Here is a 23,937-nt window from a genome sequence, read left to right on the forward strand (position 1 = left end):
GGCATACATGCTTCCATCATCATATTTTTAGTGGCCCTCAGTTAAGATGGCGCTGTGATATTATTTAAATGGTGTGCGTGATGACACTATCACAGAAACCAATCCCCGACGATGTCCTATCATGATGAAAGGCGTAGAGTGGTCCTGTGTTACTGACGTCATTGCGTTTTGTCTCTACGGAGATTGATGGTACAGCAAGCAGCAAGCAGCAGGCAGAGGAAGCCCAAGGAGACGCCGCCATTTTGATCTGACAACACTGCGCATATAAGAGCTTTGTCCTGTAAGTGCAATCTTTTTGAGTTTATTAACCCTTTCATGACTAAGCCTATTTTTGGCATTTGGTGTTTACAAGTTAAAATCCATATTTTTTGCTAGAAAATTACTTGGAACCCCCAAACATTATATATATATATATATATATATATATATATATATATATATATATATATATATATATATATATATATATATATATTTTAGCAGAGACTCTAGAGAATAAAACGTTACAATTGTTGCAATATTTTATGTCACACGGTATTTGCGCAGCCGTGTTTTAAACGCAACTTTTTGGGAAAAGGGACACTTTCATGAATTAAAAAAAAACGAAACAGTAAAATTAGCCCAATTTTTTTGCATAATGTGAAAGATAATGTTACGCCGAGTAAATGGGTACCAAACATGTCACACTTTTTATAATTGCACGCACTCGTGGAATGACGACAAACTACGGTACCTAAAAATCTCAATAGGCGACGCTTTAAATGTATTTTTTACGGTTACCAGGTTAGAGTTACAGAGGAGGTCTAGTGCTACAATTATTGCTCTCGCTCTGACGATCGCGGCAATACCTCACATGTGTGATTTGAACACCGTTTACATATGCGGGCGTGACTTTCGTATGCGTTTTCTTTGCTTCAAGAGGTCGCAGGGATGGCAGGCGCTTTAAACATTTTTTTTTTTTAATTAATTAATTGTTTTTAAATTGTTTATAAAAAAATATTTATTGCTGTCACAAGGAAGTAAACATCCCTTGTGACAGTAATAGGTGGTGACAGGTACTCTTTATGGAGGGATCGGGGGTCTAAACCGGCGCCATTGGCAGCTGAGTAAACGGGAAGTGACGTCATGATGTCGCTTCCATGTTTACTATTGGGAGACTGGAATGAAGCCGCTTACGGCTTCATTCCAGTCCATCCCTAGCTGCTGGAAGCGGCGAATAGTGAGATCGGTGCTCCCGATTGAACGGGAGCACCGGTAAGAGCGGCGGGAGGCAGTGGTAGGGGGGGGGGACATCCCCTCCCGCTCCTCCGGCATAACAACCGAGCGGCTTTTAGCCGGAATCGGTTGTTATGGCTGGATAGCCGATCGCCTGCTCTGCAAAACGGTATCGGGATGATGCCTGCAGGTGCGGGCCCCCGGAAGCCGAGTACGCACATCTGCATACGCTCGGTGGAAAGGGGTTAAATTATTATTATTTATTTTTATTTATTTTTTTATGAATCTTTATCAAAACATTTTTTTACAATTTTTATCATACAACATTTACAGATCCATTCTCTACATCACAGTATTGTCGGATTACTTTCTATTTTACTTAACTATCCTTTACATACCGTATTTATTGGCGTATAACACGAACCCCAAGGGAGGGAATTTTAAGGAAAAAAACTTTTAGGAGGGAAATTTAAAGAAAAAAAAAATACATTTAAATGCCCATCAATGCAGCCTTATCAGTGTCATATGCAGCCTGTCCATCATTGCAGCCTTGTCATGCAGCCTGTCCATCGTTGCAGCCTGTCTATCATCGCAGCCTTCTAATGCAGCCTTGTGCATCGCTGTCCCATTGTCAGTGTTAATTTCAGATTTTATTTTTAAAAATGGCCCCGTAGTTTTCGGCCATTCTAGTCAGCTTTCAGCGTTTTTCGGCTGCCGAGAACAGCCGAAGGCGGCTAAAAGCCGCCCAGAGGCTCAAAAATCGCTCAAAAATCGCAGAGGATCGGCGTATAACACGCACCCGCGATTTTCTCCTAATTTTAAGGGGAAAAAAGTGCATGTTATACGCCGATAAATACGGTATCTATTACCATTATTATCTCAATTACCCTTTGTTATTCTTTTATTAAATCTATAACCCTATTTAACTCCCTATCCCTTACTCACTCGTACATCCCCCCTTTCACACACACATTCTTTTAAATACAACACTATGGGCGCATTTCTTGCTTATGTTTCTGAATGACAAGGATCCAGCAGTTGGGGACATCCAATCGGGTTTTTGGGAGACCGAATTCTCTGAGCTTTGTGAGACTCCGTTTGTGGTCATTGTTGCGGGTAAGTAGACTACATACTCACTTAGTGTGCAGAGTCGGTTTGGAAGAAGGGACCTTTTTTCCACAAATTTCGTGTTAACATCTTGTCACCTGCATGGATATCTTCTGATTCAATGTTAAATTTATTTGGGACTTTTTTTCAGATTATTTTTACTTTTATTATATATTTTTCATTTTTTTTTTCATTATACATTTTTTTTCATTTTTATTTCCATTTTTCATTTAATGTTTTTATGAACCTTTTTTACACTACTAGTATTAGATCACAGGTATACTGAATTATCACACAAGTACTTTTGTAAACTTCATGCAGATAGTTTTGTGGAATTCTTTTTGGTATTTTGTTTATTGCTATTTAATGGTATATGAGCACATCATTTTATCATTACTAGAGTTCACTATTGGCAAATTAAGTTTTTGCAACTAATATGGATATTACATTTATATGCAGTTTCTCAATTTGTATTATTGGGACTCTGCCTTAGTTTTCCACTTTCAATCTCAGGTTTTCCACCATTTCTGAATATTTGATATTAATTTTATATTTTCTGCTTTTTAGTATCTGGAATTATTCATTGGTATTAGCGCTGCACCTACCCCATGGTTTTCACTGATTTGAGTTTTGTATTTAGGACTTTTTGGTGCTTGCAGCTTTTATTTTGATTTATTTAATATTTAATATAATTTTTAATTTAAGTTTTTATTGTTTACTAGCGCAGCGTTAACCGTTTTGGTTCTTTTTCTATGATGTTCATATTTACCTTTAATTTAATTGATTAAATATCAATAACAGACAATTTTTATTTTGAATCTCTTAATTAGATCTAGGCATTGTGTGTCAATTTCTCTTGGGGCCCCTTTCTGTCTCCTTTTTTCCCTCTTACTGAAAACACACGTCCTATTCTATGGAAGGCAAGTATCTTCATTCTCCCAGAAGAGCTCATTAAGCTACTAATATTACATGCTAAGGCCTTTTCTTTCTTTTTTACAACTTCAGAACTATGAAATGACTTTCCCAAGGCGTCTTTCAGGACAGCACCTGAGAGATAGCGACTTCTCCCTCCTCATTAGGAAACGCCTTCTTCCTCCAAACTTTAAAGGGAGGCACCTCCCTACCACACCTCAGTTATTGTGTTTTCTCTGGCCCGGAGGGAACATCTTTTGGGAGGGAGTCAGATCTCTTGGGTGTTCCTGAGGGACGAGGCTTCCTTCCCTTTTTTTCCTCCTTAGGGACCCGCTGTCCTCCCGACCTACCCAGGCCTCGGCAGCGGTAGCAAGCGGGCTCCTCTTCCCCTCTTGGTGCTCGGAGAGAGCCGAAGATTCAGTGGCCCGCGCGGCTGCGCGCTTGTGCCGGAAATGACAGAGCGGGTCACTTGGTCAGCGAAAACGTTGTTTCCGGCGTGGACGCAGGGGGGAGGAGGGAGGACAGGAGCTGGTGTGTATTTCCGCTTCCGGTCCAGTGCAGATGCATTATGGGAGTCCGGAGGCGGCGTGTGAAGCCACAAGTGGAATTCTGCACACCTGCTATGGAAGATTCAGCGTCTGCAGCAGTGGGGACAGGCACAGGCACCAGCAAAGTCCAGGTAGGAGGCAGCGGTTAAAGTCTGCCTTTTTCTCCTATTTCCTGGCTTTTGGTCTCTCTCTCTTTTTCCTTTCCCCCCTGGTGGCAAGGGGCCTGTCTGGGCACTGGAGGCTGACTGGTTTCTTCTCAGTGCACCTGTGTGATGATCCCTATCAAGGCTGAGACTGGGTCTCACTAAGGTCCCCTGTTTTTTTTCCCTTTTTTTGTGTTTTTCTTCATAGGCTAAGAGCTCTGACCCAAAGACCCTTCTTGCAGGGCCAAGCTGGGAGAAAATTGGAAGAAAACCTTATCCAGTGCCTGCATTACTTCTTTAGTTAAAGAGGAATCAGCCTCTGTATGTGAGGATCTGGTTGCCTCTGTAAAGAAGGAGCTATACGCCACGATTCAGAATTTTCGTGACTCACTAGTAAACCCGGCTGCTAGTCAGCCTTCCACTTCAGAGTCTTCCCAGGGGTCGTTCTCTATCCCAGTATTGGAATCTCTGCCTGAAGACCCTTCAGATAGGGAAAAGCAGTCCACTGCTCTTTCCGTTAAGGACTCGGAAGAGGAGTTGGAGGAGACTGAGGTGGTCCCCTCTAAATTCAAACTGTCCCTTGAAGAGGTAGATGGGCTCCTTAAAGCTATTTATGCTATGCTTGGCTTAAGTGAGGTAAGAAAGGAATTATCACTCCATGACCGCATGTATGCTGGGTTGGACGAGCCTAAGGGCCAAACGTTCCCAGTTCATCCGGTCATCTCTGAGGCCATTAGGAAAAAATGACAGGATCCAAAGAAAAAGCCTTTTTTCTCCAAAGGCCACAAGAGACGTTTTCCTTTCGAGGAGGACCCTGCAGCAGTGTGGAACAAGGTGCCCAGACTGGATGCCGCCTTCTCCCAGGTCTCAAGGTCCACGGATCTGTCCTTCGAAGACATGGGAGTTTTTAAGGATCCGATGGACAAACGCATGGATCTTTTGCTCAAGAGATCATGGCAATCAGTTATGAGCAATTTAAAACCAGCAATGGCCACAACGTGTGTAGCCAGAAATTTTGAATACTGGATCAACCAGTAGCTGCAGATTCCCCCAAACAGGAAATCTTAGATTCTTTTCCTATCCTGACTGCGGCAGTTGCTTATATTGCAGACGCCTCAGCTGAGGCAATTAAGATGCCAGCCAGGTCAGCAGCTCTAACTATTGCTGCAAAAAGAGCCTTATGGCTTAAAACCTGGCCCGGTGATTCGGCATCAAAGAACAAGCTGTGTGGGTTACCCTTTTTCGGGTGACCTTCTCTTCGGCTCTGACCTTGATAATATTCTTGACAGGACAGCCGATAAAAAGAGATTCTTCCCGGTCAAAAAGAAAAAACAGGTACCAAAACGTCTTTTTCGACCTCTAAAAACTCAGGATCAAGACAGCAAGTTGCAGGGGAGAAAGAAAAATTGGTCCTCCCCGAAGCCGAAAGGTAGAGGCGGAATTCTCTTCCGTCCTCCTACACAGGCCGGAAAAATCTCAATGACTCGTCTCTGCGGGTGGGCGGAAGACTACAAGAGTTTCTTCCGCAGTGGTCAGGGATAACTTCAAATCAGTTTATTCTGACCACTCTCTCGCAGGGTTACACACTCGAGTTTGCCAACAACCCCCCAAAAGGGTTCTTGATTACAAACACCCCGCGGGACTCATTAAGGGCCCTGGCCATGAAGTCCTCTCTCGAGGAACTGATGCAGCAGGGTGTAGTAGTACAGGTGCCCCTGCAAGAACAGCAGGAGGGGTTTTATTCGCATGTTTTCCTAGTAAAAAAACCGACCGGAAAATTTCAGTTGATTCTCAACCTAAAACCTTTAAACGAGTCCATCAGGTACAGAAGGTTCAAGATGGACTCAATTTTCTCAGTCAAGAATCTGCTGACGCCAGGATGTTTTATGGCGTCAGTGGAGTTAAAGGATGCATACCTGCATGTTCTGATCTCGCCCCAGTCTCAGAGGTTCCTCAGGCTGGCGGTGAGGTTGGGGGGTGTGGTTCATCATCTCCAGTTCATGGCCTTACCCTTCGGTCTGTCATCATCTCCCCGAATTTTTACCAAAGTGATGGCAGAAGCTTTAGCTCCGCTGCGACTTCAGGGAATCGCAGTTATTCCTTATTTAGACTATCTGCTGTTTTTCTCCCCATCCAGCGAAGAATTGCAGATCAATCTAGGTAAAGCTCGCAGCCATCTAGAGACTCTGGGGTGGATTTTGAACCTCAAAAAGTCTTCCCTAAACCCATCCCAGGAGATTCGGTTTTTAGGGTATCTAATAAATTCGGTGGATCAAAAGATCTTCCTTCCCTTAGACAAAAAGGACAGGATTTTCCGGTGCTGTGTCTTTACAGCAGACCAGTCAAAATCTGACGGTAAGACAGGTTATGTCAGCTTTGGGCTCTGGCGTCTACATGGGCAGAGAGAGCTGGTGCCACCCCTGAGCAGATCTGCAAGGCGGCGAGTTTTCACACATTTGTGAAACATTATAAACTGGACCTCACATCGGCCAGCGATCAAGCGTTTGTCAGAAAGGTCCTGCAAGCTGTTGTCCCGCCCTAAGGGGTACGTCTCTGTTATCCTCTCAGGTGCTGTCCTGAAAAACGCTTTGGGAAAGACCAAGTTAGACTTACCGGTAACTTGTTTTCCAGAAGTCTTTCAGGATAGCAACATCCCGCCCTATGGTATTGTATTATGCTACGCTGTGACCAACGTATATGTTTGAGTTCCAGCCGGGGCCGGAGGTTCTCTTCTACAACTGAGGTGTGGTAGGGAGGTGCCTCCCTTTAAAGTTTGGAGGAAGAAGGTGTTTCCTAACAAGGAGGGAGGAGTCGCTATCTCTCAGGTGCTGTCCTGAAAGACTTCTGGAAAACAAGTTACCGGTAAGTCTAACTTGGTCTTTTTCTTTTGTGACACAATTCCTGTTGCCTGTTGGTGTTTGAGGCTCCCAGTTTATAATTCATCTATTCAAGACATACTTGAATTCAAGTGAGTGAAGTATAGGTTTACATTCCTGTCATGAATTGTCATATACATATATATATAATTTTTGACATATATTGAACCTAGTATACATTTATCTTGATTGGCAGGTTACCTATTAACCATCTGACACTATATAATCTTTCACCCCTCCCTACGGGTGACCTGGCACTATTTGGTGACTTATGGTTACATGGATGCAGTATGTTGCCAGATTCCATTCTTCATTCATTTGTAGGCCTGTCCAGGCTCCCACACTCAAATCATGAGGTAGGGGAGGTCTTGTTTTTTTCCTTTGGGTTTTTTGCCTTTCGTAAAAAGTGCAGCCATAACTATATAAGATACAATGTGTTTATATTTGATGTTCTCATTTTATATTTTTCTCTGTCTTTTTTGTACAACTAAAGTTGTCGGATTATAGGTTCTCATAGTTAAATGAACCATCACATTCTTTCCTGAATTATTGTCGTTTAATAGGATGCTTTTGTACACATCTTTGACTATGATTATATCGTATATACTGTTTTTATGACATTGTTAATTTTATAAAAAAATGTATATCTTTTTTTATATATTTCTGATTCAATATTTTGTTGTTTTACACCCTTAAAGTCCCACATCTCCCAAACATTTCCACTTATCTGTACGGGATGTTGGTGCCACAATTCATGTAGATGTTGATGCTGGCCTCTGTCCACATATTTTACAATTCTGAACTTAAGAAAAAAAGTATTCTTTCTGGTGTTAATTTTAAAGTGGTAATCTGCTCAGGTGCATGTTATTGCACACACATACTGTCCAACTGCTAGAAAAATCTGTATTGCTGTTTATTTGTCCATTCAAAGGGCAGGCACATTGTCTAAATATCAGCCAAAGCTGGGCTAAAATTTGTGATATAAATTGGTGTGAGCAAGTTTGGGCAAATGACTCACTTGCCTACTGGGTGCTTTCACCCCCTTCCTGTCCAGGCCAATTTTTAGCTTTTAGTGCTCTCGCACTTTGAATGACAATTGTGGAGTCACACAAACAATACACCTGAATAAATTATTATTATTATTTTTTTTACACAAATAGAGCTTTCTTTTGGTGGTATTTGGGCAAAGATATGCTACACTAATAGGTGGCACTGATGGTCGCTAATAGGGAGCACTGATAGGCACTAATTGGCAGCACTGTTGGGACTGCACTGATAATCAGAACACTGATAATCAGTGCAGATGTCTCTTTAACACAAACCGATTATCGTCTCTCTTCTTACGCAGGGAAAGAAAAGCTAATAACCAGCTTGTGTTTACTCCTGTGATCAGCTGTCATTGGACCCAGCTGATCATGTGCTAAAAGGCCACTGTGATTGGCCCTTTTACCCCGATATTTGATCAGCTGAGTCCGACAAAGTAAGCCTGCACTGTAGCCGTCATTCGGCTATAGTGTGGGTGGAAAGGAGGTATGTTCTGTCTGTGACAATGTGTTATGTATGGCTGGAGTAACTGCAGTAGAAGATGATGTCATCCCTATTTCTTTTACAGTGGAACTTGTTGCAAATATTGAGAAGAGAATTGTGCGTGTCACCCAGGTAAGGGAAGCTTTTATTGTATTTTTTCCTGTAAAATAATCTGACAAAGTTCTATGGGATACATTGGAAGGAACATATTAAAAAATATTTGGCAGCCAAGGTTTCTGATTTGTTTACAACAGTGTATGCTGCAAGTCTTTTATTCTTATCCTCCTGTTTCCTCTTGTGAAGCCACTATAATCTGCAACCATGGGTCATAAGATACAAATTTATGCAATTATAAAAGAGTCCATATTATATAAAAGCGTGCATTCAGTGTGTAGTTAATAGGTGCACTATAAGCTCACCATAAGTTGAAGAATACAAGGCAAAGTATGATATCCACCAGGCATCACCACAGTGGACACTGGACTTGTGTAAGGACTTGTGCGACTTGTGTAAGCTTCAATGGTCAGTAATCGGTCATCTTCAGTTTATGCATACCTCCCAACAGTCCCGGATCGGGTGGGACATTTTCATACATTTTCACCTTTGTCCCACGGTCCCAGTGTACAGGGGCTTACTCCATTATATGCTAACAGCCAAGCAGGACCTGCAACAGTGTGATGTAACATCCAGCACGGCCAGGGATTAGTGGGCAAGATGGCAGGGGTATGGCCACAATTAGAGAGAGTTCAGCTGATAAATCCAAGCTGTGATGTCAGGGATGGGCGGTTCCCATCCCTGACATCACAGCTTTTTTATAGGTACAAGGAAGCCCGGGTTTTGTTTAACTGCTCCCTGTAAGCTTCTCTCACTCTTAAGCATTGACCACACCCATTTTTGCAGTGACATGCGCTGCAGGTCCGTTCCTCCCACAAGTGTCCCTCATTATGGTTAAGTTCAAAATTTGTGAGGTATAGTATGTGCCATAGGTAACATGGAGACTTACTTCCAGAACATAGCAAACTAAGTGAAAAGCGTCTCACCAGCCAGGAGCCCAGAGAAAACTGACTTCTCTTTTTTGAACTTTATAACTTTGGAAGTTTGCACCCTGTCCAGCAGGTAAACTTCAGAATGTGCTGTAGAAAATGGGGATTGAGATTCCCCCCAACAGCCAGCATCAGGTGATTACCTGGATGGTGCAAATTTTAAACTTTTAATAAGTAATCTCAATTCTGGTCCAGAGAGTTTGACCAAAAATGCAACCTCCGCTTATCTGATCTCTCCCCCCCCCCCCCCCCCAGATGGCACATTTGACACCTTTCAGTGCGAAAGGGGAACAGGTAACTGTTTTTGACAGGTACCCTTCCCCACTTCTGGGAGACAGCGATGCAGTGGCGACCTTTGGAAGTTCGCCCCCCCTCCTTCTTTCTCCGCCGCCAGGCCAATTAAAAAGTGCAGCAGGAAACGTCTTCACTGCCGGTTTCCCTTACGACAAATGACGGTGGCAGCACCCGACAGCCGAGAATCTGATCTAAAAATCGACTGGGGTGCCGACATCGTGAGCTGCCTGGACAGGTAAGTTTCCATATATTAAAAGTCAGCAGCTACAGTATATGTAGTATGTAGCTGATGACTTTTTTAATTATTTTTTTTTCTCTTACGTTCACTGACGGAGAGGACTAGGCAGAACATGTTAACATGTACAAAAACAACTTTCTAGTTCCGCCCCAGGGGCGGTCCCTTCAGTAACAACCCTCCAGCCTGCTTCTTCCAGCCTCAGTTTTTTTTCTGCCTAGTGAAGGAGAAGGTCCTAGGAACCCAGCAGGCCCATCGGTCTGTGGATTTGTTCTGCAGAAGTTTACCTTTTGCGCAAGATTAAGATCCTGTGATCTGCTATCAACAGCTGGCTGGTTGACATGCTGGATACCCTTATCCTTGTAGTCTCCCCAGCCTGGCCAGCGAGCGCGTGCAGACCAGAGCTCCACGCTGGGTCGGCCACGACATGCCCCTCAGGCTCCAGGGGCGGGGCGGTGAGCGCAATGCTCCGGGGCACACATATCACCGGGCTACTGATGTCTGTGTCACAGTGTGCTAGGCCATCAGCCACCGCATACTGATTGGAGAGTGGGTCTGTAATGGAATGTTTCCCCAGCTCGTCAGGACTGGTAAATGCAGCTCTCCCTGCCTTGGTGGGAGGTCGATTCGGGGGTCCCTTTCCTCTCTCCCTGTCCCTATCTCCCCCCCGTGGGGATGCTGCATGGGTTGCTGAGCGGTGTGTGTGCCACATGGACAGGGGCCCCCTGGGGGGCTCTCACCTTGGGTGGGGGGCTGCGCTGGGTGGCTGTGCCCTGGATGTCTGTTGTCTCTCCCCTGGGTGTCTGGAGGTCTGTGTCTGCTGATTGCTGTAGCACTGTTTGCCGCCATTTCCTCTGCCTGTGTTTCACTGTCCCTCTCTGTATATGGTGCCCGGTGGCCATTTTTGGTGTAACCAGGGAGAAACATGGTCAGAAACCATTTTTTGAAGTTCGGCAGCCATTTTCCCTGTGATTATGTCCTTTATACTGGACAGGGCAGAACTCGGTCAGGGTGGTGAGTCCTGCGGTGGAGGCCCCTCAACCTGCAGCATTTAGTAGGGTGGGACCATCACTGTCCTAAGTCCCCAACAGGTGGCAGACAGGTTAGGGTCAGCATGGCTTCAGAAACTGGTAATTTTTGTATTTCTTCCCTTGAAATCCAGGCAATTGCAACCGGTTTGTTGCAACCCTGCTCTGTTTCAGATGACGCTGACCAGGACCAATCAGACAGTAAAGGATGAGTCCCCATTCGGGTCCATGCGTGACAAAGCGATTGTACTTAGTACTTATCACAGCTGTGCTTGATACCCTGAAAATTCGGGACACAGCAGATTCCTCTGCTGAGGTAGCGGCCCCTTTTGGGTCCCATAAGCCAGCCCATACACCTAAGGTGTTTCCGTATCTGACTTATTTCGATAAGTTCATTTTACAGGAATGGGGGTGACCGCAACTGACCTTTTTAGGTTCCAAAATGCATGGTGGTATGTTACCCCCTTGAGGAGAGCCTTCCTAAGTAAGGGTCGGCTCCTCCTGTCGTGGACCCCCAGTATCCAGGTTAAATAAAAGTAACCACGATCCCGGTAGAAGAGGTTCCTTTTTTTCTAGGACCCCATGGGCATGAACTGAGGCAGTGGCCCGTTCCTTATTTACGGTTGGGGGGTCAGCAATACGGCCAATACTGCACTTTTGTCGCAGACGCTTACTGAAGGGCAAAACTTTTGCACCGCAAAATGGAGAAGCAGTAGGCTACTCCCGTTTGAGTGGAACTAGCAGACCAGTTAGTGCACGGTCGTAAGTACGTTTGGAATGTGGCTCTGCATGCGTTTCCTCTGCTATCCAGGGTTTCAGTGTCAGTAGTGGTGCTGAGGTGCCTGATTTGGCTTAAAGGCTGGTCGGCAGACCAGGAATTTGAAAAATCTTTTCCGCTCAAGAGGCTTTTCCGTCTGTCTGGGACTTCGGCAAAATGCTCCCAGTCCAACAGGACGACCCTTGGGGACGAAAGCGTCCCTGGAACCGCAAGCCTGAGAGAACAGTGTTACAGTATGAAGCTTTTCCCTGCCCATCATACAGGTAGGGAGGTCACCTTTGGGAGTTTGCAGCCCGATGGGCCTCTCGGCTATCTGGTCAATGGGTCTGCAAACTGATTTCCTTAGCTTCAAGATAGAGTTCCTCTCTTGGCCAACAAAAAGATCTTCCCTTCCAGCATACCCTTACTCCCGACTCGCTGTGAGGCCCCATGGGGGCAGTATGGTACCTGCTATACCTCAGGGTGATGGTGTCTGTTCCGGTGTTGAAAAGGTTCCAGGGGTTCTACTCTAATCTGTTTGTAGTCCCCGAAGAAGCAAGGGGTATGTCCAATCTTGGACCTAAAAGTCTCAATTGCTTTAAGTACAGAGGTTCAGTGTGAAATCAGTTCGCTCAGTAGTCGCTGCACTCCATCAAGGGGACTTCCTGGCGTCTTTGGACACCCAGGATGCATACCTGCACATACCCATATGCTCCAGGCACCAGAGGGTTCCGTGAAATGCAGTCGGGGAAGCCTACTACCAGTTGTGGCTCTCCCTTTTTGACTTGGCTTCAGCACCCCGAGTCCTTACCAGGTATTCCAGTAATACTAATGCCCCGGAATGGCCTTGGCGTCCCTGACGCGCCGACCTTGTACACCTGGTTGCGAAGACTCCCTGGCAACTGCCGTTGCGAGAGGACCTTCTGTGTCAAGGTCCGATTCACCATCTTGTTTTACCATAGCTGGTTTTAACGGCATGGCTGTTGAGAGCCAGATGGTTAGCTACCGAGGCCTATCGGTGATCTCAACTATGTTGAGCGCTTGGAAATCTTCTTCTGAGTAGATATACCGTTGTACCTGGAAGGCATACATCTCTGTGTGAGGTGAAAGGATGGCATCTGTGCACCTATTCAGTTTCCAGGATCCTGCTGTTTCTACAGCGAGGAATAGACCAGAAGTTGGTTTCAAGCACCATTAAGGGACAATTATCAGCCTTGGCTGTCTTTTTTTTCAGTGACCCCTGGCGTCTCACTTTCTAGTGGGCACTGTTGTTCAGGGAGTCCGACTTGTAGTTCCTCCGGTGTGTCCACAGTTACCCCATGGGATCTGAACCTGGTGTTATCGGCGCTTCAGAAACCGCCGTTTGAAGAACATCAGAAGAATTCCCTTGTTGACTCTCAGAAAAGGGATCTTTCTAGTGGCCATTACATCGGCCAGGAGGGTTTCAGAACTGGCGGCCTTGTCTTGCAAGTAGCCCTATATGGTTAACCAGCAACTTTCCTTTCTGCCAAAGGTGGTTTCGGTGTTCCACATCAATGATGATATTGTGTTAGCCATCTCTGTGTCCTAAATCGACATCCTAAGAGGTGGCCCTTTATTCCTTGGATGTGATCAGGGCTATAAGGATATATTTGTCTGCCACAGCTCCCCTTCGGGAGTGAGATTTCTGTTTGTTTCGGTAGCTGGTCCAAAAAAGAGGTATGGCGGTCTAGTCGATCACCGTTTCCGGGTGGGTCAGACAGATGTGGTACAGGCCTACGCCTCGAAGAGGCAGATGCCCCCCTATTGGACTCGGTCAGTCACTTTGATCACATGTTGCTTCAAGCTGGCCAGAGATCTGTCTGGCATGCCCCCCCACCTCGGGCAACCCCCCCCCCCTTCAGGGGGGGTGCCACCCACAACTCGATGGTACACCAGTATGGAAGGTTCCCCAGTAATGGGAGTTCAAAGTTCCAAAGTTGGTTCAATTGGACTACCATGGCCCATTCCACCAGGACAATGGGGCCTCTCGGGCTTCCGACATCGAGTGTTGGTCTGGTGTGTAAGGCGTCGATTTAGTCGTCTGCTCACACTTTTACCAAATTCTAGTGGATGTAAGCGCATCATCCTGATGCCTGCTTGGCCACAAGTTTTTTCTACAGAGTGGATGTACACGCATCATCCTGATGCCTGCTTGGCCACAAGTTTGCGGGCGGCCGTGTAATGTTGCAATTCTGCACTACTTTTTTCTGTTTTATAGAAAATATAGTTACTTTTGCGTATCATGCACTGTTATATTGTTACCGCAAGTTCTAATGCAGTCAGATAAGGTGGGGACTCCCTTGTTAGGGAGCACTTCTGTTTGTGGGCGAAGTTCTTTTATGCTGTTTCCCACCCCTCGTTATGGTACTGCTTGGGGACGTCCCAATGGTCAAGAATAAAGGAACTGCATCAGTCAGTGAACGTAAGAAAATAGGATTTTTGTACTCGCCTTAAATCCTTTTCTCTGTAGTTCACTGACTGACACAGAACCCTTCCCTCTTATTGTTTTACGTTATACTGCTTGTTGATCTACTCAGGCTGCAGGAAGCAGGCTGGAGGGTGGTTACTGAAGGGACCTCCCCTGGGGCAGAACTATAAAGTTCTGTTTTTTGTACATGTTACCATGTTCTGCCTAGTCCTCTCCTGAAGGTGCCGTAACAACACAAAAGTCAAGAATAAAGGAGCTGTGTCCGTCAGTGAACTACAGAGAAAAGGATTTTACCCCAGACGAAACACCACTATTAAAAAAAAAAAAAAAATACCTTCAGAATTTAGTACTCCTTTTTGCTCCTCAAATCCCCCATGCTACAGCCTCTTTTATCTTTTTAGTTTTCCTGTTTGGCGTGGGTTCGCCTTTAAAGTGATACTAAAGGTTTGAAAAAAAAATATATATATAAAAAAAAAAAATATATATATATTATAATTTTTTATTTTTAAATAACAAACATGTCATACTTACCTCCACTGTGCAGCTCGTTTTGCACAGAGTGGCCCTGATCCCCATCTTCTAGGGTTCCTTGGCAGCTGTCTCGGCTCCTCACCGTTTCTGATAACCCCCTCTTGGAAGCACTCTCCCAAGGGGGTTAGCTTGTGGGCATGCTCCCAATCCTGTAGCCTCTGTCCATAGCCACCGACTACAGGATTCGGCTCCGGCCCTTGTGTCATTGGAGTTGATTGACAGCAGCGCGAGCCATTGGCTGTGCTGCTATCAATCTATCCAATGAAGAGCTGAGAAGACATAGCAAAGGAAGAGCGCGTTTGCGATGTGGGACTTTCCAGGGCTCAGGTAAGTAAAACGGGGGGGGGGGGATGGGGAATGTAAGATATATTTTCACCTTAATGCATAGAATGTCTTTCACCTCCTTTTCTCAACTCCTGAGGCAATAATCAAGGTCAATGTGGGGTATAAGATTCAGTTGTGAGGGGTGCAAATCTATTGTGTAAAGGGAAAGGGCTGTCCTAAGAGGGTGATCTGGCTCTTACATAAGATACCTTCCTTCCTACCTTGGATTAGGGGTGTGACTAAAACGTGTGAAAGAAATGGGGGGTAGAAGTGGCGCAATCCCCTAATAAATCCAAAGGAGAAATTTGCTGTCTAAATACTTTTACCATAAAAAAAAATGTCTGAATGCTTTTACCAGAATATGTCTTCCTTTAATTATAAAGAAAAGTGGAGAAAGGAAATAAAAGATTTTTTGAGTAATTTTTTTGAAAAAAATTTAAGGAATTTTTTTTTTTTTCCAAAGAAAAATTATTTTATTAGATAACATGTAATACAAACAGGTAATTCAATACAGAACATATGTATTACAAATACAGGAATATATGACCAGGACAGGCTTCACAAACCAGTAACAGAGAAGACCTCTACGGCAAAAGTAGTATACATTGCGGATATTATACGTTGTTTGTGATGTATGTAGAGAGGGTAAACTCGATGTCTGTACCGAAGGAGGAGAGGAAGGTTGTGAGTTGCCTCTCAGGGAGATGTGCGGTGGTAGAGGTCAGTCATTTTAATATTGCCACCTAAATTTATCTCTTTTGTGGTGTCTACTATTCACTTAAAATGTGTGAAGAATGTAATATTGAGTTCTGTCTTATGGTTTTGTTTGTTTGTTCGTGTATATGTCCAGCACAACTTCCAATTTCGTCCTGAGTCAGAAGTTATTTAGGAAGAGAGGGGGTGGGGTAGGGTAGGGGTAGCTATAAAGGTGATACATTTTGTGGTTTGCCAGAAGTTGATGTGAGTGTATTATGTTTGATGGAGCTCTTGACAGGTTATGTCTTTGTGTATATTGATAAATGCTTCAATTGAGTTTCTCCCCATGGAGAGTCAGTGTCTCGATGATTTTTACAGCTGATCTTTCAGTTTCTACTGGTCTAATTGGCTTATAGTGTGGTTTCTCTCATTTACGGTGGTTGCATATTTTTAAGGTACACTTCAGTTGTTTTAAAGTGTGTTCAGCAGGCCCATAGCGTAGAAAATTTGTGTGGTGTGTTACGGGATATTGCGATGAGTTCTTCCATTTCTTCGATTCTGCATATTCTTTTGAACCAATCTGAGATGGAGGGTGTTCTAGGAGAGGTGGTATGCACATTTTAGCCGCATTAACTAGCATCATGGCTAGTGATTTGAAATATGGAATATTGTCAGTCTTAGGGAGGTGTAATAAGAACTGCGCAGGTGAGTATTCTAGCGTATAAGTGGTAATTCTCTCAATTATACTGTGTACTTGTTTCCAGAATACCTGAATGTTGGGACATTTCCACCAAATGTGTATGAGGTCCCCTTGCTCACTTTGGCACCTCCAGCACTTATCAGGGTATGCTGTGTCAAACTTATGTAGTATAGCCGGCAGGGCCGTCTTTAAGGCAAGGCAAAAGGGGCAGCTGCCCTGGGCCCTGTCATTGTTGTGGGGCCCAAAGCAGCTGCCTCATACTTGCCAACTATCCCAGTTTACATTCCCTTGTCCCTTGATGTTTTAGTCCTGTTGTGTACAGACGACTCACCTGCAGACCCTGTGTTTACATGTAAATAACCAGCATTCATATGTAAATAGCAGTGACATGCATATGTAAATAGCTGAGGCCAACATCATTGACATGTAAATAAGGTAACATTCATATGTATATCATGCCCCCTGCAGTGAGGAGATGATGTGCTGTAACCTACAGCAACCAGCAGTATTACTGTACAGTAATCTCTAGCAGCCAATCAACAAGCCAAAATCATGTGCTGTAACCTCTAGCAACTAATCAGTGAGCCTTAAGGAGTGCTGTAACCTCTAGCAACCAGTCAGTAAGCAGTAATGATATGCTGTAACCTCTGGCAAGCAATCGCTGCCTGATCTGATACAGTAAACTGATTTTAAGTCTAGCTGCTATTTATTGTATGTCTCAGAGAAGGTGGAGAGCGAAATATCATGGGGGGAGGGGGGCCCTAAGCAAATTTTTGCCCAGGGCCCAATCAATATTAAAGATGGCCCTGATAGCCGGGGTGCGATACCAGCGTGCGATAACTTTATAGTTTGTCTCTTAAATGGAGACATTTATAGAGCTTTTGTGGGTATTTCTGTATATCGTGTGAAATTTTTTATTGATGGTGTGTTAGACTCCCCGTGGGGTTTTGTGTTACTCCAAAATTGGAAAAAAATGTTATTCCTTTAAAGGACCCTTTCTGGACCAGCCTCCAGGATTTTTATGTAAAAAGAGCCTATGCAATAATTGTAAGTGACCAGAAACTGTTGCTACCAAAGAGATTCCACAGTTTCGGCCAAACTGCTGGTTCCAAGCTGAACAGTGGAGCCTTGAGTGGAGTGTCAATAAGTATTGCTTTTTGACTGCTGGTGACTGCTGGGGTGCATTTTTAGGTTCTTTAGGGGCTTTTTCTTGTAGCTTTTTAATACCCTTTTCTGACACTTTTTAAATCGTTTTTTTTTTCCTTTCCTTCCTTCAGCCTACTAATTAAGGGGAGGGTTTAATTGTGCACAGGTGCTTGAGGTCTATATAAGTTTGGGTAGAACTCATTGGAGCCTGCTCATCTTGAGTCTGTGAGAACTCTAAGTGGAACTGGTCCAAGTGGTGAGTTAAAAAACAGAGTTGAAAACAGGAGGTTATAACAGGGGTCATAGTAGCTGTGTAGTGTGAGTACCTGTGTGTCTGAGTTAGAGGTCGACCGATATGGGTTTTTCTCTGGCCGATGCCGATATTTAGAAATCATGGCGGCCGATATATGATGCCGATTTTTTTGGGCCGATATGTTAGGCCGATTTTTTTTTAATCCCCCTTGATCTCATAAAATCTAACACACCTTTCCCACTGGGGCATTTTTCAGGCGCTTTTGGGCTAAAAATAGCGCCTGTAAAGTGCCTGCAAAATGGCTCCCCTGCAGTCTGTCTTTCACACTGAGGCGATGCGCTGGCAGGATCTTAAAAAAAAGTCCTGCAAGCAGCACGTTTTGAGTGATGTATACCGCTCCTCCACCACTCCTGCCCATTGATATGAATGGGCACCACTGCCGAAGCGCAAGCAATGCGAATTGGCAACGGGGCTTCACGGGCGCATTTAACCTCTTCCTCGGCCGCTAGCTGGGTTTTATGTGCCCCACTAGCAGCCAAATAGCACCGCTAAAATGATGGTAAAGAGCCGTTTTACCATCAACGCCTGCCCGCTCCAGTGTGAAAGCGGCCTTCATAAGTGATACAGAAAATTTCTTACATTTAAACATTTATTAAACAAAACAAACCGCCAATCAGTTTACTTGTATGTATGATTTAGATAAAAAAAAAAAACTATATATTAAATAAAAACAGGTAGTCAAAACGTTTGGACGAAAAAAAAAAATGGGCTAACTTTACTGTTTTTAATTATTTTATTTTTTTTAAATAGTGTATTTTTTCCCCCCAAAAAAATGCATTTGAAAGACCTCTGTGCAAATTCCGTGTGACATAAAATATTGCAACAACCGCTATTTTATTCCCTAGGATCTCTGCTAAAAAAATATGTATAATTTTTGGGGGGTCGAAGTGATTTTCTGGCAGACAATACAGGATTTTTACTTGTAAGCAACAAGTGTCAGAAAAGATTTAGTCTTTAAATGGTTAAACTGAGAACTCTACACACTCATTCAAGTGTAAACATTGTATCATTTTGCTCTTTTCTTGGCAGACTGCCCAGAGAGGAGGAAAGACATTTCTTTGATGACTCAGGCAACTTGCACTGACTTCTATTACAGAAGTCATTTCCAAGTCCCGCTGTTCTAAATCTGCCTTTTTATCATCACAATCGGCCGATGCCGATTAATTAAAAAACAGCAAATATCGGCCGGCCGATATATCGGTCGACCTCTAGTCTGAGTAGTGTGTGTGTGTGTGTGTGTGTGTGTGTGTGTATATCGTTAGTACTTGTGCATTGTGGGTGCACGTTGGTCTGTGAGTACCTGTGTACTGTCTTGAGTATTAGTGTCAGGAAGCTAGTTGTTAGGTAATTTGGACTGAGTATAATCTCTAATCCTCATTAAATTTAATAGGTACGATGACTGACGGGTGTGGAGCGGCGACTCGGTGTACATCTTGCGGCATGTATGCGTTCTTTGATCATCTCATCGAGGGTGAATACTGCTGTGCAAAATGTAAGCACATTGTTTCCCTGGAAGCCCAGGTTCTGAATCTGGGGAAGCAACTGTCAGCACTGAGAGGACCCTCCACCCTAAATGAGAGCCAGGAACGTACACGGCAGGTGCCGGCTGGGGCCAGCACAGAGGTGGGTGGAGTCAAAGAGGTGCAGGCACTAGCAGAGAGTAGATGGGTGACAGTCAGGAAGGGTAGAGGGGCAAGTGCCAGGGAGGCCGATCCAGGGCTGGAGCATCCCAATAAGTACGCTCCATTGAGTGACATTGGTGATCCCAGTCAGGGACCAGCACTGCTGGAGCTGAGGGATTCTCCTAGCTGCCAGGAGAAGAACTCCTCCAGTGAGAGTGGGGGGGAGCGAAGGGAAAGGAAAGACAGATTCTGGTGGTAGGGGACTCAATTCTTAGGAGGACAGAGAGGCCAATCTGTAACAACAACCTGAAGTGCAGAACTGTATGTTGTCTGCCATGCGCTCGGGTTCGGCACATCACGGATCTGGTGGACAGATTACTGGGAGGGGCTGGGGAAGACCCAGCTGTCATGGTGCACGTTGGCACCAATGACAAAGTCAGAGGCAGATGGAGTGTCCTAAAGAATGATTTTAGGGACTTGGGAGCTAAATTGAGGAAAAGGACCTCAAAGGTAGTATTCTCAGGAATACTACCAGTACATCGAGCCACACCAGAAAGGAAGAGGGAGATTAGGGAAGTTAACAAGTGGCTCAAAAGCTGGTGTAGTAAGGAGGGGTTTGGGTTCCTGGAGGACTGGGACGACTTCTCAGTCGATAACAGGTACTATAGAAGGGACGGACTGCACCTAAATGAGGAGGGTGCAGATCAGCTGGGATTAAGGATGGCCAAAAAGTTAGAGGGGTTTTTAAACTAGGCGATGGGGGGGAAGGTTCAGAGATAGAGATAGTCAGCGTGGAACAAATTCCAGAGGGTAATATTAGGAGCATTAGTGGTAGGGTAACCAAAGCACATAAATCCAAGGTAAATATAGTAGCAAGTCCTAGTTGTAATCTTGGAACACCCAAGAGGATAGTATGTGACCGGTCAAAATATATTAATACATTAAAATGTTTGTTCACCAATGCCAGAAGTCTGCCAAGCAAAATAGGTGAGTTGGAAGCTCTGGTGCATCAGGAGAGCTATGATGTAATCGGTATTGCTGAAACTTTGCTTCATTCCTCACATGACTGGGCTATTAATATTCCTGGCTATGCACTCTTTCGGAAAGACAGAGTAAAAAGGAAAGGTGGAGGGGTCTGTCTGTATGTGATAAGTGATCTCAAAGCAAGTGAGAAAGAGGACCTGGTGGGCGGAGAGTGTGATGAGTCTGAGGCATTATGGGTGGAACTGCATACAGATGTGCGTAGTTCAAAGTTAATCATTGGAGTTTGTTATAGACCACCTAATGTTAATGAGGAGGGGGAGACTCAGCTCCTTGCACAGATAGAAAGGGCTGCAAGAGCTGGGACAGTGATAATGGGGGATTTTAACTACCCAGAAATTGACTGGGGTAATGGCACTGCTGGGACAGTTAAAGGGCAAAAATTTGTAAACCTATTACAGGACAATTTTATGGTCCAGTTTATTGAGTCCCCAACTAGGAATGATGCTCTGTTGGACCTGGTAATCTCAAACCATGCAGAACGTATTACTAATATTCAGATAAAGGAACATCTGGGTAGCAGTGACCATAACATGATTTCATTTGATGTTAGCCGTAAGCAAAAATCACATACGGGAAAGATAAAAACACTTAATTTCAAGAGAGCAAATTTTCCAAGGATGAGGGCTGCTCTCCAGGACTTAGACTGGGAGAGAATATTGGCACCAATGGGCACAGAACAGAAATGGGAATTCTTCAAAAAGCTTGTTTGTGATCTCACGGCAAAGTATATTCCCATGGGCAATACGTTTAAAAGGTTAAAAATAAAACCGATGTGGCTCACGCCCAAAGTCAAAAAAGCTATAAACTATAAAAAAAAAAGCCCGTTTAAAAAATATAAAAATGAAGGAACGCTAGTGTCATTTAAATGTTACAAGGAATATAACAGAATATGTAAAAAGGAAATCAAGGATGCAAAAATTCAAAATGAAAGACAGATTGCAAAAGATAGTAGGACAAACCCCAAAAAATTCTTCAAATATATTAATAGTAAAAAGGTTAAGTCTGAGCATGTAGGCCCTTTGCAAAATAATCTGGAGTGGATGACTGGGGACAAAGAGAAGGCTAACTTATTAAATACTTTCTTCAGCTCTGTGTATACAAAAGAGCATGGGGGAGCTCATATCCATAATGGGGGTGGTACTGACGCAGCCCCAAATCCACAATGGCTCAAAAGTGATATGGTCCAGAAATATTTGGACACAATAAAGGTGGATAAAGCACCTGCACCTGATGGCATCCACCCACGGATCCTAAAAGAATTGAGCTCAGTAATTTCAAAGCCATTATATCTCATTTTTAGGGACTCATTAATGACAGTAATAGTACCACTAGATTGGCGCAGGGCCAATGTGGTGCCTATATTTAAAAAGGGAACAAAGTCTTTACCAAGTAATTATAGACCCGTTAGTTTAACTTCTATAGTTGGGAAGATACTGGAGGGATTAATAACAGACCACATAGACGAGTTCTTGTAGGAAAAAAAATATTTTGACCAACAGACAGCATGGATTCATGAAAGACAGAAGTTGTCAGACAAACCTGATTTCTTTTTATGAGAAGGTAAGTAAAACCTTGGACAGAGGGGTGGTGGTGGACGTGATATATTTGGATTTTGCAAAAGCGTTCGATACAGTTCCGCACACACGGCTCATGTGTAAGGTAAAGTCTACAGGTTTGGAAATATCAGTTTGTAAATGGTTAGAAAACTGGCTAAAAGAGAGAATTCAGAGAGTAGTGGTTAATGATTCTTACTCTGAATGGTCTAAGGTTATCAGTGGTGTACTCCAAGGTTCAGTGCTGGGACCCTTACTTTTTAATATCTTTATAAATGATATTAAGTCTGGGATCAAAAGTAACATTTCCGTGTTTGCAGATGACACCAAGCTATAGAGTGGAATAACGTCCTTACACGATGTCTCCAATTTACAAGCCGACCTCAATGCTCTGTCTACTTGGGCGACTATGTGGCAGATGAGGTTTAATGTTGAGAAATGTAAAGTTATGCACTTGGGGGCTAAGAATATGCATGCATCATACATGCTAGGGGGAGTACAACTGGGGGAATCCATAGTGGAGAAGGATCTGGGGGTTTTGGTAGATCATAAGCTCAATAATAGCATGCAATGCCAAGCTGCGGTTTCCAAAGCGAGCAAAGTCCTTTCCTGTATTAAGAGAGGTATGGACTCCAGAGAGAGAGATATAATTTTGCCCCTGTTCAAACCATTAGTAAGACCTCATCTGGAATATGCAGTTCAGTTTTGGGCACCAGTTCTCAAAAAGGATATATCGGTGAACTGGAGAAAGTGCAGAGAAGGGCAACCAAACTGATAAGAGGCATGGAGGAACTCGGCTATGAGGAAAGATTAGAGGAATTGAATTTATTCGCTCTTGATAAGAGGAGATTAAGGGGGGATATGATCAACATGTACAAATATATAAGGGGTCCATATAGGGAACTCGGTGTCAAGTTATTCACTTTACAGTCAACAAAGAGGACAAGGGGGCACTCTTTACGTCTAGAGGAAAAGAGATTTCATCTCCAAATACGGAAAGGTTTCTTCACAGTAAGAGCTGTGAAAATGTGGCATAGACTCCCTGCAGAGGTGGTTATGGCCAGCTCAGTGGATTGCTTTAAGGGGGGCCTGGATTATTTCCTAAGTGTACATAATATAACTGGGTACTAACTTTTATAGGTAAAGTTGATCCGGGGAAAATCCGATTGCCTCTCGGGGATCAGGGATTTTTTCCCCTGCTTTAGCAAATTGGATCATGCTCTGCTGGGGTATTTTGCCTTCCTCTGGATCAACTATGGGTATAGAATTGGGTATATGGGCTGGTATGATATTTAATATATATACAGTGGTGTGAAAAAGTGTTTGCCCCCTTCCTCATTTCCTGTTCCTTTGCATGTTTGTCACACTTAAGTGTTTCGGAACATCAAACCAATTTAAACAATAGTCAAGGACAACACAAGTAAACACAAAATGCAATTTGTAAATGAAGGTGTTTATTATTAAAGGTGAAAAAAAATCCAAACCATCATGGCCCTGTGTGAAAAAGTGATTGCCCCCTAAACCTAATAACTGGTTGGGCCACCCTTAGCAGCAACAACTGCAACCAAGCGTTTGCGATAACGTGCAATGAGGCTTTTACAGCGTCCTGGAGGAATTTTGGCCCACTCATCTTTGCAGAATTGTCCTAATTCAGTTACATTAGAGGGTTTTCGAGCATGAACGGCCTTTTTAAGGTCATACCACAACATCTCAATAGGATTCAGGTCAGGACTTTGGCTAGGCCACTCCAAAGTCTTCATTTTGTTTTTCTTCAGCCATTCGGTGGTGGACTTGCTGGTGTCTTTAGGATCATTGTCCTGCTGCAGAACCCAAGTTCGTTTCAGCTTGAGTACACGAACAGATGGTCGGACATT

The 23,937-nt window shown here is 43.9% G+C and overlaps 1 protein-coding gene across 2 annotated transcripts in view; it reads left to right on the forward strand.

The window, feature by feature from the left end:
- The window catches only part of PNKP (polynucleotide kinase 3'-phosphatase), a 603,977-nt gene that overhangs the window by 92,969 nt on the left and 487,071 nt on the right, over nucleotides 1-23,937 (forward strand). For both annotated transcript variants that reach the window (XM_077457083.1, XM_077457082.1), the window contains exon 3: nucleotides 8,414-8,460. In XM_077457083.1, the coding sequence (XP_077313209.1) occupies nucleotides 8,414-8,460 (47 nt within the window). The remainder of the gene's footprint in view (nucleotides 1-8,413; nucleotides 8,461-23,937) is intronic.

The sequence above is a fragment of the Lithobates pipiens genome, unplaced genomic scaffold, assembly GCF_037356315.1.
Source record: "Lithobates pipiens isolate NorthernLeopardFrog02 unplaced genomic scaffold, aLitPip1_a1.2 Scaffold_27, whole genome shotgun sequence".
Classification (NCBI taxonomy): domain Eukaryota; kingdom Metazoa; phylum Chordata; class Amphibia; order Anura; family Ranidae; genus Lithobates; species Lithobates pipiens.